The 16,471-nt window shown below is 47.0% G+C and overlaps 1 protein-coding gene across 1 annotated transcript in view; it reads right to left on the reverse strand.

The window, feature by feature from the left end:
• Positions 1 to 16,471, reverse strand: part of LOC149862154 (hexokinase-2) — a 46,137-nt gene that overhangs the window by 8,938 nt on the left and 20,728 nt on the right. Inside the window, exons 3-11 of the mRNA XM_090051899.1 lie at positions 14,028 to 14,176; positions 11,778 to 11,897; positions 8,341 to 8,436; positions 6,838 to 6,937; positions 4,936 to 5,119; positions 3,362 to 3,517; positions 2,180 to 2,413; positions 1,394 to 1,698; positions 404 to 552 (exon numbers count right to left, since the gene is read on the reverse strand). Of these exons, the coding sequence (XP_089908025.1) occupies positions 404 to 552; positions 1,394 to 1,698; positions 2,180 to 2,413; positions 3,362 to 3,517; positions 4,936 to 5,119; positions 6,838 to 6,937; positions 8,341 to 8,436; positions 11,778 to 11,897; positions 14,028 to 14,176 (1,493 nt within the window). The remainder of the gene's footprint in view (positions 1 to 403; positions 553 to 1,393; positions 1,699 to 2,179; positions 2,414 to 3,361; positions 3,518 to 4,935; positions 5,120 to 6,837; positions 6,938 to 8,340; positions 8,437 to 11,777; positions 11,898 to 14,027; positions 14,177 to 16,471) is intronic.

Raw genomic sequence — 16,471 nt, forward strand, 5'->3', positions numbered from 1 at the left:
AGGCCACACAATAAGCATGAAAAACTTGTTGGCATTACACAAAGTCGATTCTGTTTAACTAGCTAGAACTTGAACTCAATTGCATAATGCAGTAGTGAAAATAAAAATCCTAAAAAAGCCACCACCTCCCTTGAGATCTTCCCACTCCAGTTGCTAATTCAATAGTGGCATTATAGACAGGTCTTATGGCTGCAGTTTAAAACAGTCATTCAAGGTTTGATCCTGAACACTGAGTTCAGAGGGAGGTGGAGAGAAACTGAAAGACAGCTGATGAAGAAACACAAAGTCCAGATTCAGGAAAACCCAGCTCCAAAAATCAGCAAGAGCTTGAGTCCAGGATGGAACAGGGTGGGGCTGGGCATCCCATATCTCCAATGAAATCCCAAGCCTAAAACTGACTCACCTCCTCTCCTGTCCCTTGCATAATCTCCTGTGGGATGGAGTAGATCTTATTGTGCATTTCAACACCACGCCTCATACCATTTCGCACACGCACCAGCAGCACACGGAAATTAGTTCCCCCGAGGTCCAGAGCCAGGAAGTCTCCTTTTTCTGAAACCCACATGAAAGCAGTTATTAATACCATCCACAGCAATCTCCAACAAATGATATGTCTATCCCAAGCATAGGCCCAATTCCACTCTCCCAAACACAGTAACTGGTACAAGCAGGAGCCTCCATCTGTCCTGAAAAGAGGGAGGCAGAGCAATAGGGAGGAAAGAGGATGGCAGGATGAATTCCAGCATCATGGAAACAAAAGTTGTGGGAGCCTGAGAAGTGTGGGCAGATTCAGTCCTCTGGGCTTGCCTCTTCTGTAAATCCAGAGTGAAATACAAGAGTGCCAAGTCTCCATCTCCCATACTGGTACTGCAATCATGCCTGGGGTCCCTGACTGACATGAGGCTCAACTGAAGTAGACAAGGGACCAACTCAAAGACCTTCCTGTCAAAAAAGACTAGGCAAGGCCTGGAAGGAAACCCAGCAAGGGAAAGTGAGAAAATCTATATAGGAAGTGAGTAGCAGAGCTGGAAACAGGTCTCTCAAGTCCTTGCCCACCACCCATCCTGTCTGACTATCATGCCTCTAATGTCAGTCAAGCACTTCCTTCCCTTCAGAATTTGCCCTGAAGACCTCATATGAAAACAGATACGAGCACATGTCCAGTACAAGAACAAAACCATGAGGTGACAACCCCTTAAGACCCCCAAAGCCCATTTCCTCGAAGGCTTTAAGGAGTGTTCGTTAATGCTCAGGACGTCTTGAGATACCACTTCATAAGCAAGCTCGACTGGGCTAGAGGAGAGAATGGAAAGCCAGTCTAACTCTTAAAACCCAAGCAGGGGAGGCTCACAATGAAACCTCTGCCTTTCTGTTCACATACAGGGAGCATTACCTGTTCCATCTGGAGTGGAACACACGTAAGTGGGCAGCATTTTCACCGTGGCCTCTGGGTGTGTCTCCTTCCTCAGGCCCCTCTCCATCTCTACCCTCATCCTCTTCTTCACTTCCAAAAGCTGTTCCTGGCTCAGTTTCAGCGCTTCCAGGGTCTTCTGCCTGGCTTTATGCTGGGCTGCAAGTCTGTAAGCCACCGCGGTGACCATGGCAGCTCCTTTGCCGCTCCCGTCTTCTGACCGGATGAACCGGATGTCACAGTCTGGTAGGAGCTTCCGCACCATTTTGTGCAGGCGTCGAGCAAAACTGCAAGGGGGCAGAGAGGCTGGGGTGACACCAGGCCCAACACTTTATGGGTGGACAATTTTGGAATCCCCTTCACAGCAACTGTGCACTGTGCCCCCCTGGAGATTTCAGGCACCTCAAAGCAGCCCTTCCAACCCTCGCATCACCCCAGGAAGCAGAAACCAAGATTCATGGGCAGGATTGGATGTTTGGCCTTAAGACTCCTAAGCCAGTGCCAGCCCTACAAGGCCACGCTCAGCTTAGCACATTGGAGAACCCTCGAGCTGCACCCTCAGGATTTTCAAGAGAAACTTAGAAGCTTATTGCAAGTCAGGCACTTCCTTTGAGTGTGTTTTAAGATCTGCCTTTGTTTGTGACTTATCTCCTGTGCTGTTCCTTGGGACTGTGGATAGCAAGAGGACTTTATCATTCATGTACACTTACACACACAGCCATTTTACCGCAAACATGCAGCTGGCCATCTGTCCCCCAAGAGACTTACTGGGGGTGTTTCTTGTACACTGTGCCATCCACACCGACAGTGGAACGTAACCTCTCCACACCCTTGTTCTCCTTGATGCGCCGCAACACGGCAGCGAGGGTGGCGGCACACAGGTTCGCCGAGCGGGTGGAGACGATTTGGCAGATGCGGTGGGTGGCAATGCAGTCTTCATGAGATGGCTCCAGCCCCAGCTTTGTCAGGATCTCATGGGCTTTTTGCAGTCCTTCTTTCTCCCTGTAGTCCCAGGAACAAGGAAAAAAAAGAAAAAGGAGTTCATTGGCACACCTTAAGCTACTGCTGAGCTAATACAAAGTGCTGTGCTGTCACCCAAAGCCTTTCCATTAACTTATTTACGCAGTAGGTCAGGCCATGGGTCTTTTACAAAAGCTAGCTTAAAAAAACCACACTTGTCTTTAACAGCTAATGGACAAAAGAGACCGTCGGTTTCCTGAGTAGCTGTATACCAGCATCATTTCTTCCACAAACTGGACTACACCAATTTACACCCACAAATGTTTTGCCTCCATACCTCTAAAGTCCTACAACAAGCCCCTACCCCACATAGATTTCAGTCCATTCCCATTGACTTATCCAGAAACTGGCCAAAGAATTTAATTCCCAATTGCTGCTGCTTCTTTTCCTCCTCTTCGTCCTTAATTTCATCCTGAAAAAAACCCTTTACCGCATCCCAAAGCATTTTGCAGAGCAGTATTCACAAGGCCCACAACTAACCCCACCCCTGCACTCTCCCCCTCCCAACATATTGCAAGAAATGGGACAGAAGGAGCACTTCTATTGCACAGATTGATGTTCATGCTGCAGCTTCCTTGCAAAAAGAGTAAGAAGATATTTCAGAAAGAGAGGCCATCTCACCCAACCTCCCCCAAAAGCGGCAACTGAGGAATACCGCATTTCCTTGGGCCAACTGGCAGGTTTTCCAGCTGGTCCCACTTCTTAGCCCTTTAACCACCAGTTCTAAGTGAGGCAAACCCAGAATCCTATCACATGGGGTCCCAGAAATGTATCTCTCATCAATGACTCTCCAGTCCTTTCCCCTCCCCCACCAGCTTTGGAAGAGCAGGGTGTGCCCCCTCCTCCAAGTTTGTGGCTGGGGAACAAGGGAATCCTCCAACCCACTGGCCCTTGAGTTTAGACCCAGATATCAGGCTCTCCCCCACTTACTTTTCGATTGCAGACACGTATCTGGTTTCGAAGTGTCCCGTCGTGAGCAAGTCAGGGGTGAGGCGCCCACCGAACAGCAGCTCTTCCTTGGCCATTTTCACTAGAATGAGCCTGACCAGCTCCCCCATGTACATGCCACTGATCATCTTTTCAAACCTGCAGAGAAGTCAAGTGAAAGGTTTATTCTGCTGTGGTGGCTGCATCTAGGCTGCACCACTACGAGGACAAGGTCTGTGCCTCAGCCTGCGACCAAGGGCAGCCTATCACATGCAGGTGGCACTGAAGCCCACTGAAGATTACTGTGCCAGCAAAAGAGGACAGAAAAGTTTGCCCCAGGGCATGCAGATACCCATGTCAGCATCTGAGTTAGTGTCCAATAAAAATAAAAGACTCTCTGGAGCTGCATAGTACAATTTGCTCATTTCAGGAATCAAATTATTGCAAAGCACCTGGGGTTTCCCACACAGGTGAACCTAGTTATTGTTTAAAAGCATAGAGGACAGTTTAAACCTTTGCTGAAATGACTGTGGGGGCAAGGGGCATAAGGGAGATCCAGAGTTCAGAAAGGCAACAAGACCTTGAGGTCTGCAGCAGCTTTGCAACAACCTCATGATTGCTTACGAGCTCTGCAAGAGTAGAGCATCAGCCATCAAGGCCAAGTTCACAGCTATCACAGCAGTATCAGCCTACTCAGGGGTGAGGGGCACACAATCTCACAAAAATCACTGGCTTCGGTTGCAACAATGATAGGAACACTAGATGGCACCATTTGCCTTTGTTTGATGATTACTGCCTTAGCTGGGAGAAACCAGCAATAAGCAAGTCATTTCATTCATTAGAAACCAAATGACTCAAAATGAGTTCTTGGACCTTGACTCAGAAATACCTTCAAAAATGCGTCACACAATCCTAGCTTGCCTTAGTTTAACCCAGTGTTCTTAAAACAGAAGTACATGCACACCTGGGAGAGGTGGTGGACTTCTAGAGCAGTGGTTTTCAACCTGTGGTCTGCAGACCCCTGGGCATCTGCAGACTGTCTAAGAGGTCTGTGAAAGATGACTATGATCAATCGGAAGTATGTGAATACCTATATTTGCAAGGGTCTGCACCTTCATCCAAAAATTTTGACAGATCAGCCAATGAAAGGTCAAAAAAACCATTGTTTTAGAGAGAACATGAGAGGAAGGAATGGCCCAGCAGAAACGGGGAAAGGGAAGAGACATGGAGGGAAAGGAAGAAGAAACAATTCTACAGTACAATTCTATAGTACCAGTCCAGAACAATTATACAGTACCTCCAACATCTTGGAGAGGCTACAGCACAGCTGTAGTGATGTAGACATGACTTTTTCATTCTCCATACCTTGGAGTCAGAGGAGTATGCAGCCATGGAAACTGAAAAAGGGGGACATGACCCCAAAAAGTTTGCGGCCCACTGGTCTAGCCTATATCCTGCAGGATGCACTAACCTAGTTAACTGGCCTGACCTCTTCCTCTCCCTAACACCCTCACAATGGGAGGACTGACAATGCAGAATAAAACCTACAACTGAGCCAAAGCCAGGAATCTGCTTACAACTGTTTGCCTGGGTTGAGCGAGCCCATGTCGATTTCACGGTCAAATTCTGTCCTGATGTCATTCAGCGCCCCGTCATCACCGAAAGCACCCCACTCCATGTTGATGCACATCCGGCCCTCATCCCCTTCCACCAAGTCGATGTGCCTCATTTCCTCCATGTAACACGCATTGGTACCAGTGCCTGCAGAAAACAAGACAAGAGATCATCATCTGGGAGGATGAGCAGGGGCATCAGAGCCAGCCACCTCCTTCACACTACAGGATCCTCCATATCTATATACCTTTTATGGTTTTTTGCATCTCAGCTGAAAGCTTTTCAAATTGCACATATGTGTAGAGAGTCCCCAGCACATTTCTGGAACCTACCATCCTATTACAAATAAGTCATTTCTTAGCAATTACAGATCTACCACTTCAGTGAACTCAGAAAAGGGACTCACAAATTGTATTATGAAGACATCTATTTTCTAAATTGAGCTAGAAGGTGTTTCTTGCCTTTTAAAATGTTGGACACTTATGCAGATCATTTTTCTTAAATCAGAGTGCATGAGATTTGGGGCCTAAATTTCACTTGAACTATATTTCTCTGCCCTGTCTCGCACTGAAATTAATTCTGGGATCCAAATTCCTCCCAGTTCAGGTAAATGAAGTGCTAGGGAATGCCCTTTTTCTGATGAAGTCGATGATAGTGTCACCACTGGATGGAATGTTCCCAGTGCTATTCTGTTAACATGGTCTGGCAGCAGTGTTTAAAGGATAATTAAATTTCCTAGCCACTTACACACATGGGATGGATAACTGGCTATATGCATGGCTTCCCCAGTTATGCGTTTACTGTTACATTCCAAATCCAGCAACTCAAGCTCAGTATGTTGACACTGATATTGCAAAAAGCTGCAGCATGTGTGTGTTGTCACAGCATCTTGCTTCATCCAAGAGGCCGCGCTCCTGCAAACTTGTGCCACATGGCAGGAAGTCATCCTAGTCTATGTCTGCGCTGGAACTACTGTTGTCTCTGTCCTGAGGATTAACATGGCTACTTCAACAGCTGAACACTTTCTAGTGTTAAACGTATAAAACATTTCAGTAGAGTGTGAAGGAGGGACTAACATATTTTGTTCATTTGCTGTGCCAAAAGTTTGCCTCTTTCTGCTGTTGTCAGTAGAAAAAAAACAAGTGAATGCAGAGTCTAACTCTTAAGGAAGAAAGATCAAAATACTACAGTGAAGAGGTTGTCTGCGTGTTAGCACCATAACATGGAAGATATGCTGAAGCAGAGTAGCAATTATTTTGGGAGGTGTTACAAATTTGGAAAAATTCTTCAGAAGCCCACTGGTCACTCAGACATGCGTGTCCTGTCAGCTTCTGAGCAATCAAGGTATTCTGAAAATGCTTCCCCATTATTAATGTATTTTTAATTAGTGCGCCTAGGTTTGTGTTTGCATAAACCTGGCTAAATGTGCTTGGCTAGCAGATCCATGGAAGAAATTGGAAAGCTTAAGATTGGAAAAGGCCAGTGTTAAAGCAACACAGCCAGCCCTTCCCAAGTATAGTTGTTATCACTGCTCTCAGTTTGAATACTGTATGTGCTCCAAACGCCATGGTGGTAGCCAGCAACCTAACACCCTTCAACAGGGAGATAAATTGTCCCAAATCCAAACTGTTCCTTGCTTTGATTTTAAGAAAACAGACCTCAGCCAACATGATTTTTAAAAACTAAAGGTTGCTCTGCTCTGTCCTTTCAGATCTTTAAATTTGCAAGGACCACAAACTTAATTATGGTCTATTCAGGGCATTCAACACCTTGCAGATTCTGGCCCAGACTGTGATGCCCAATTTAGATAAATACTCCTTTGTCTTCCTTCCATCCACTCAGCTGGAGTCTGCATTGCATCTTACCAACGATAAGCCCGATCTCACAGTTGTGATCATCATAGCCACACGTCATCATTGTCCCAACTGTGTCATTCACCACAGCAACGATGTCTATGTCAAAATCCTGAGAAGAAAAATCCAGCCTGTGATGTCACATTTGACAATAACTTTCCATTTCTAGCCTGGATTGAGTGGTGAGGGAGCAATGTTTTAGGTAACTCAGGACAAAAAAAGCTCCAAGGCCAAGAATTTGGCTTGCTGTCAATAAATATTCAAGTCTTATGTGGGCAGAGGTTTTACGAAGTGACTAATGATTTCCAGTACACAACTGGAGACACTAGAAAGGGGACTGATTCCAGAGGGCAGATATATAGCACTTCCCGGAAAAAAATCTGCTGCTTCTGAAAACTATAACCCAAGCGGGACTGAACTTGCTCAACTGCCACTAACCTAAGGCTAGATGGACAAGCTACCTACTAGCTTTATCATTAATACAGATCACTTTGACAGAACTTTTGTAATTTCTGTGCTGCACACACACTGGTTGCAGATCACAGCATCCCTGTGGGCTCAGTGAGCCATAACACAGAACATGTCTAGACTTCTATTAGTTGGCCACCCTGGCTCTAAGTGTTTTTAGAGACCTAAAGGAGAAGATACGTGAAAGAAGACTTAAAACATATGTAATAAACTTTCTGGACAGTATCAATGCATGCTCACAGCTAATCAGTCTACTGTTCTCTCCTGCCTCAAAAGCTGGGAGGGAAATGGAAATCTTGGTCAGTGCTATGTTAAGAAATCTTGGCTCTGGCAGATCCAGCTGAGGAAATCTGGGCTCTCTCAGTGGGGACAATGTTGGATGAGACAGGAAAGATAGCAAGCAAGCAGCTCCACTTCTTGTTTCAGTGCAGGGTCTGTTAGAACTGCATGTTTGCTAATAGCATGCATGGTAATATTTCCAAAAGACAATTTGTTAGATGGAGGCACTCCCTTAGATTATCAGAGATCAATGATATGATCCCTACACCACTGAAAAAAGAGTAACCTCAGCACTATAACAGTTCTTTTTGTACACCTATTTTCTCAGCAGTGAATGGAGCCTGCAGCATATCCATGTAATGAAACAGCAAGGTGTAAGCATGAGAAAGTGAATTGTTGGATTGAGAGCTTGGCCAACAAGCTGCAACCCAATAACTTCCTCTTCCTCCTCTCCTAGAGGACTATTATCTTGCATCAATTGGCTGATGGCGATCTTACAGCCCCGTAACTGCACTTGCATAATGACTTGCCCTTGGGTATCTTGGTTTTGAAACCATGTGCACCCGCCTCAGTGGGTTCAGAACCTCTATACCTACACCTTGAAATGTGATGCTTTCCACCTGCAGGATGGGCTGTGCATGGACCATGATCTCAAAGCTAAATCAAAGCCAGAAGCAAGAGAATCTTGTTTCAAAGCTGGACAGAGCATCCCCAGCTGAGCAAGTCCTCCCCAACACCTTGTGAGCCAAGAGCCTGGGTTTTGCTTACCCCTCGTTTCTTGATGGCTTTACGTAGCATGGAAACAACATCCTTCCCCTCCACACCACTGGATTTGAATCCTTTGGTCCATGTGACAAGGAAGCTCTATTGAAAAACAGTGAGTATGATCATATTATGAAAACCACAGTCCTTAAGTACCTTCCTCTAAGGCAATGATTCTCAGTCAGGATGCCATGATACCCTGGGGTGCACTGAGACCCTTTCAAGGGTGTCACATGGTCACATGCAATGTTAACACTGTTAGGTAAGTGTGCAAACATAATTCATAAGCTAAACCCAGAGATTTCAAACAGGAATCCACAATGTTAAAAACACTCTAATCTTTTCGGGGGCTTTCGGAGTTTTTTGCAACAGCAAAGCTGCTCTATTAGTTTTCACTATTTTTGGATGACAGAAAAATAAGAGCCAGCATCTTCCGTGGGGTGCCGTAAGGTGAACAAGGGGTGCCTTGAGTCTATAAAAGGTTTAGAACAACTGCTCTAAGGCCACTCCTCTCAGCATGCATCAGCTGCTCAGGTATAACACAGGGGAATAGGGGTGACATGTAGGGGGTACACACGGGTGCATATGTATCCCCTGAATGTGGCAGTGCACCCCCTGTCGGTGACACCTGTGGGCAGTTGCCGCTTGCCACCCCGCCACCGCCACCGCCGCTGGCATCTGCAGGCGGTCCACGATCATTGCTGACTGCTGCTGACACTGCTGGCGGCGCCTGCAGCTGGTCACCAGCTCCTCCCCACCACCACTGACCATGCTGGTGGCATCTGCAGGAGCTCTGCGCTTGCTGCCACTGCACTCCCGCTGCCACCAGCGCAGCCTTGCCCCACCAGCAGCCAGGGGCATGTGCCGTTCATGCAGGGGAGTAAACTGAGTGGTGGTGGTGAACCTACATAGTACATCTGCATTGATGTATGTGAAGATAACCAAGGAGAAAACCAGTAAGAGACAGAAGGACAGTTTTGACTGCACAACAAACAAAAGGACTTATATACAAGGTAATTAGGCTTGCAGTAATTTCCTCAGTCTCAAAAAAATCTTATGTTTTTAGAAATACCATCAAAATAAAGGTGGCATGGGCAGTTATTCATTTACCTCTTCCCACAGTAGGAATACAAAGCACAATGTGGGCACGTCTACATGTTCGTTAAGGTGTATTTGCTACTGCACATTAGATTTAGTACTTCTAATATAAGGTACTACATAAACGCGCATTAGGCTGCCCCAATGCGCACCAGCAAAAGCACATGGCTTTTTAGTGATGCTTAATGCATAGCAGACTAATTCTACTGCACATTAGCATATTAGCACTGTTTTTGACGTGATGCTTTACTGTGCAGTAGAACAGGCTACTGCATGTTAAAGCGCACGTGTAGACGTGCCCTGTGATGTCTAATGGAGCAAAATCTCTTAGGATACTTGCTAAAAAAACCCCTCAGGGCACCTACAACTGCCAATTTAAAATATTCTTTCCTCTGTGGATTTTCCCTGTGAAATCTAAAAACCTATGCAGAGCAGAAGGCACTTAGAGCCAGGAGTCTGTTAGGCTTAGGCAACTTATAATAATAAGACTATCACAGCCAAATATTTGACTCATATATGGAGAACTTTTCATGCATAGATTCCAAAAAGGTGCTTTACGAAGAAGAGTAAGTATCATGCTCTTTACAGAGTGGGACACAAAGGCATACAGCAACTTGAGGTGACCAGTCACCTAGAGAATCAGAAGAATAGGGAATGGAACAGAAATCTCTTGACTCCTGGCTCTGTGGCTTTCTACTGGAGCACACAGCTTCTCCAGGCAAGGAAGGAGAAGAAAACACTTGGCCTTTACTAGCCTAACAGAAATCCTGATGTACGAGAGCACAACTTCATGAAGAAACCTTTAGAATGGATATTCACCGCACAAGGAAGGCATGTGAAAGGGACAGAGGCATCCTCATTCCCCAGAGGATAGTAACTTTTTTAACTTTTGGATTATATCTGGGGGCTAGGGGGAGGCAGGACAGACTTGCTGCGGGGATGGAGAACAAGAGAATGCAGGGGACTGGGAGGGACGGGGGACCAGTCACAGAAGGGCACGTTCCAGACTACGTGACAACTGCAAGGGCACGTGCCCAGCTGGAGGTTGCTTTCCAAGCAATTTCATCCCAGGCTTCTGAAGCCACAAACAAACCTATCGCATGATTGAGGTCACAGACTCCCACTGCAGAGCGACAGCCGCACTAAGTAGAGCTGACAGGACATCAATCCCTGCTGCAGTGCTGGCCCCAGCTTCCAGAGAAGCTAGAGGAGGAGGCCTGGCCTTGCGTGGCCTGTGGCTTTACGAATGACGTGCTGCTTGGCACGTCCGTTCCTGAGCTGCCCTCCCTCATGTGGTGCCCAGTGCCTGTATTCAGCTCATTTGCCATCTCCTCCCCCTTCCTGCTTGTGTGCCACTGAATCCTCTGTGCCTCTTTCTTGTGCCATGGCTTGAGACTATTACCCTTGTTGCCCTCCCTGCCAGTAATACTCTTCTCTGTCATGAGGTCCTGTCTTCTCAGCCAGCTTCCCCCTACCATGGCTCCCCTCTGGGGCCCATTTCTATTATAACATGAAAGGGTCACTCAGAAGCCTCACTGCCCTGCTTGTGAGTCTGCACACTCAGCATGATGGCACTGCTGTTATGTGTAGCAGGGGAGAGACATGGCTCCTGGAGTGGAAAGGGAAAGGGAATAGGGGTGTGTACTGAATACCTGGTAGGGAGAATTGTAGAGCATAAAGTGTTTGTTTGGAGGAGGAATGAGGCGAGTTGCAGGGAAACTTTGAAATGGAGGAGATGGTGGCAGCAGGAGACAGTGGGGAGAGCTGAAGCACCTGGGGTGTGCAAAGAACTCAGCTAACACACATGAGCAACCCCTCCACTCTAGCAAACAGCATCCCCTACAAACTACACAGCCCTCAGGAATGATTCTTCCTTCCCCATGAACTCCTAGACTTTCCCACACTTGCCAGCCTCCTGTGACAGCCAGTCATGTGATTTACCTAATGTAAAGTGCAGAAATTTTGCCTGTTACTCCTTTGTAAAATATATTGCACAGTAGTGCAACTGTCCACATCTTCCCCTGCCAGGGGCTCCTCTCCTTTCCCTCATTCCCCTTCCCTGCTGCCAAGGGTTTTTGTGTGAGGTCTTTGCAGGGACTGAGTCAGCTGAACTGGAACATGCCTGGCTGAAAGCAAAGTAAGAGCATCTGTACCAGTTCAGCTGAACCAAATTAAAGTCACCTTTAAGCTGATCTGGTGCAACTTCTGTGTTTAAACCAGGTTAGAAACCATACATTGTGATCAAAATACCCTCTCAGCCTGTCCCTTTTACCTCCCCTGATCAATGAAAGCAGCAAGCTGGGCCTGATGTAGTACAAGCCAAAGGAAGGTGACACTTCACTTACCTCATCCAGTTTGGTCTGATGGCAAGGAAAGGAGAAGGTGAATCCAAGGGGCAGCTTCTTATCCTTGATGCCCAGCTTGTCCATGAAGTTGGCCAGGCATTCGGCTATGTGGTCAAAGAGCTGCAAAACAGAGCCGACAACACGTTGGATGTCAGAGCATTGTGTATGTGCCTGAACGAGCTGCTTTGGCACTCACTGAAGTCAGTGAGTGAATTTTGGACCAAACACCTCAGACTGCAGTCCCTCAGGAGTTTCCAGCACCCTGCCTGCACCATGCTTTCTCTAGTCCCAGCCACCAATGCAAGCACATGGCCTATTTATGAGCAGCAATTCGCACTGGTGCACCTCTCCCTACTTTCTCCCTATTTTCACATCAGGGTCAGAGAGCTGCTCTGTCCATCTCCATGTGGGGCATATTGCATAGCTGGAGTGGGGGCATATTCCCACCACAGACAAGACTGTCAGTTTGGGCTTGGCCAGCTACATCCCTCCAGGTGGCACACTGCTCTTTGCTGCTGGTCAGTTTGCTTGCTCTGGGTTTACAGAACAGTACTGCACTTCAGCTCACTCGGTTGCTTATTTCTAGGCATTTTTTCCACCCCAGCTACCTTCCTGTAAATCCAACATACAGACAAGTCTGCCAAGAGACTTCACTAAGCTCTGACTCATTTCTATGGGTGAGGATTTAACAAGGAAAGCAAAGCCAGCTGGACAGACAGTTTAGTCCAGTTTGCCTTCCAGTGGCACAAAACTGGGTCCAAAGTGCACCAGCTTGCAGTTTCAAGGCATATTCCACAGAACTCATGCACCCAACCTAAATCCTCCATAGCACCCTTTCTCTGACATTGCCTTCACTGAGGAGCAACATGGACCATGCCTGCCTGCTCCCAGAAGGGAGGTAGTGTAACCGCCATAAAGCAGCACTAAGGCCAGACCAGTCCTTGCACCAAGGTAGTGAACCCAAGACTAGGGCCAGGTGTGTACTCAGCACTGCTGTCAGAGAAGAAGCGGGTGAGTGGGGCATGGCATGGAGGCGGTGCAGACCTGTCCAATTGATCCCTCCACCACATGAACTTGCTGCTCTCCATTTGCAGATTTTCTAGGTCCCCATCCATAGAGCTAGGCCAGGGCAAGTTAGAACCCCTCTTCTGCCTCCTGCTAGACTTTCTCCTTGAGTGCAGTCCACGGCAAAGCACTGTCATCATGAGATTCACAATTAATTGGAGGAACTTAAGCATTAAGAAGGGCAGGGACATATCTGGTTTTACCTTAGCTGGCTGGCAAAATTGGTGGAAATACAACATAAGCCTCTTACCCCTACCCCATCTATGTCTTGCCATCAAATGAGTGCTTTCTTGAAACACCATCATACCTTTGCCCCCAGATCTTTGCTACCCTAAAGAGCTATATAGGAAGCACCCCACTTCTGAGCACATGGACTGTGAGGGCCATTCTCCTGAACAGCAGCAGGAAACTGATTACCCCTGAGTTGCTCTTTCCGCTGTATAAGGCTGGGTACTCCCTATGGCAAATATGATGGTGGAAAATGACATGGGAAGCGATTGGGGTGAGGGAAGTTGGGGGAAGAGAAGGGAAATAGATATTTTATGTAAGATTTAATCTGGGATTAGCCAGAGTTGAGGGGAGAGGGAGCAGGAGGGGAAGCAGTCATATGGATCAGAGGGGAATTAAAACTGACGTGTCTTCTACTCCAGGGCTGGCTACTATTCTGAAGACAAGCCATGGCTGCCAATTTTAGCTAGACCATTATAAAGTCCCATCGCGAGATCTCTGAAATGGGCCCGATTCTCTAACCACTTTGAAACAAGGCCTCTCTGAGCTGTGCCAAACTGGACACATGGAAACTAAGATTGTATCCAGAAAAAATCAGGTCCATTTTAACATGTCAAGAAGCCCTTGGAAAGACAAAGGACGGTTTTTGCCACGTGGCAGCTGGTCAAGGCAAACTCTGCAGCTGGCGTCCACCAGCTAAAGCACAAATGCTACACAAAGGAAATACCCGGTGAAACCACCTTCTATTTTAAGGAAGAGAAGGCACAAGAGACCTGCAACCACTGGTCAGCTTTGAGCATCTTGGTCTCTGCATTTCTAGGGAGTCCCCAGCCACAGTACCCAAGCACCATTTCCTTCTCCACTGAGTGGCCAGAAGAGCTGGGCTGGCAAGGCACAGCAAGCTGCGGGATCCCACAAGAGTGCACAAAGGAAAGGGGAGGGGGGTGTTTAGCCTACCTGAACCCCACTGCCCCTCATGAGATCCTCTGGAATGGCATAGATCTGATTCTCCATCTCCACCTTCTGCAGTCCATTATCAGACACCTTCACTCTCAGCACGCGGAAATTGGTGCCGCCAAGATCCAAGGCCAGGAAGTCTCCATCTTCTGCAGGGGAAAAAAGAGAAGAATGACACTATGTTAGAGGCTGCAAATTGTTTTGCTGGGCACATGTACACATGCACGTGCATCTTTAAAACTTAGCTAGGTTATTACTGCCTACTTACAGGGGCCAGACGTGCTACCACTGGCAATGGTACAATCCTTCTGCCATCTCTGATCATCCAGAGAACCAAATCCACCCCAAAAATTAAACCAGGTGAACAATAGGTCCAATTCTGGCCCCACCAGCTAGGCTGAGTGGGTTTGAAGGCAGCACAACCAAACAAAGAAAAGCAGTGGCTATGCTTCTAGTAACACCCCTCCCTCTGCACAGCAATTGCCCCCATAAGTGCAGGGGCTGATGGTTACCATTGTTGGGTGTATCTGACCCTACATTTCAGAAGCCCTTCAGCCATTGCTGAAATACAAGGCTCTGTTGAAAACAAGCACACGGAAAACTGCACGGGTTAATGGGAGAGCTTTGACCAACAATGCCTGGACAAAGCACCAGCTATGCAACAGAGGCAGGCCCCTGGGATCTTTCACAACTAGGTGGAGTAGGCCTGGTATCCAGTGCTCAAGGCAGCACATCTTGCCTAGAGCAGGTTAAGTAAAGTCAGACAATCTTAGCTGCTTCTTCAAGGGCCTTGTTGCGTGATCTTGAGAAAGTCGCTTAATCCCAGGCTTGGGCAAGGCAAATCCAGCACCAAAGCTAGTTCTTAGAGCACCACGACATGGTGCCTCCAGCAAAACTGGCTACAACTGTAGTCAGGGGGAGGACTCTCATGTTTTGTTTTTATTTTTCATCCCCCGCTGCTCTTTCATAATATACACGTGAGTGAAAACTCGTGGCACCTCTTGCTCATATCATTCCAAGAAGTCATCCCATGTGATGGCTGAGGAATTCATCTGAGGGATTTCAAAGCAAGGCTTTCCTCCCCTCAAGGAAGGATCTGACAATGTCAACAGAAGAGACCACGGGATCAGAAGGGGAAAGAAAGAACAGATACCCGTGAAGCATCACAGGATTCTCGCCACACGCTTGAGCCAATTTTAGAACTGGCAACTGAGGCTCCTCTTGCTTATATTGGAGTAAAATCAGAGTAATTGCACTGATGCTGGTGAATACAGCAGCACATCCCAGCCAGGAAAATCTAACAATGTTAGGTACTCAGATCTGTATCGGGTACTCAGATACTTAACAGAGAACACAGAGAACCCAATTCTGAATCCCACATCATCCCAGAGACATGAAGTAACATTCATCTACCCCTCAAAAGCAGCCAGGGTAAAGGATGGACAGGAGTGGGAATCAAGGATACCCACCTAGCTTGATTGCTGCAAGTAAAGAGTTAACAACAAAAAAGCAGGCTAGATAGACTCTGCAAAAACAGGTAATCTCTGTGACTTGGCTTGGTCACATGTGACTTAACAGAGTTTCTCTGGGTTACGGCCACATTTATATGAACTGGTTTGAGAAACCTGCAGGGTTATTAGCTGTACCATCTCTCACAGGAGACTTATCAAGGAGTTGTTCTCCCTGCACACATGCACTTTTCTATTGTTCTTTTTTTAAGTTTTCAACTTTATTTTCCAGCCCCCCCAAGGTGGCCCATTGCGGAGTCCAGGACAACTAAGTAGAATCGTCAGTACAATTCGGGAAAAGTGCCAAGCTTGCTATATCAAATACCTAGCTCCGGGCAGGGGGAGGGAGGTAGAGGGGATGGGGGGGAAACCCTCTATCAGCACTCTTTAATTTCTGAATACACTAAATCTGCTGTGCTGGCTACTCCAGATGGATTATAGAGCCTAGGGACTGCATTGTGCCCAGAGATCCTGTGACAAAGGGGCTATAGTTGAAACAAAAAATGCACTTTATTAGTATTCAAATGACACAGGGCCAGTGAGCGTCTCCAGTGACTTCAGCTGAAAAGACAGCTTACTGTCCAAGTCTGTGGGGCACTGACTGGCAACACGAGCTTTCCCGGGATCATTATGGGGTCGGCATTCCAAGAACTTGGGTGAGGCGGAGAAAAAAATCAGTCACTGGGAAGCTCACACAACAATTCTCTTATAAAATCCTATTAAAAATGTCTTTCAGACCAAGGAAACTAAAAACCTGCTAAGATCCAAGGTAGAAAAGACAAAGAGGGGATTTCTTGAAAATCTCATATAAATCCTCCTTTGACAAGACACTGGCGATCCCCGCCTGCCAGGACAGAGAAGTTAAACTGGATATGGCTCCGTAACAGAGTAGGGAGAGCTTTGGGGACACCCAGACAACTGTCAGGGGAGAGGTGG

The sequence above is a fragment of the Crocodylus siamensis genome, chromosome 6 (assembly GCF_052110815.1).
Source record: "Crocodylus siamensis isolate JL-2025a chromosome 6, ASM5211081v1, whole genome shotgun sequence".
Taxonomy (NCBI): Eukaryota; Metazoa; Chordata; order Crocodylia; family Crocodylidae; genus Crocodylus; species Crocodylus siamensis.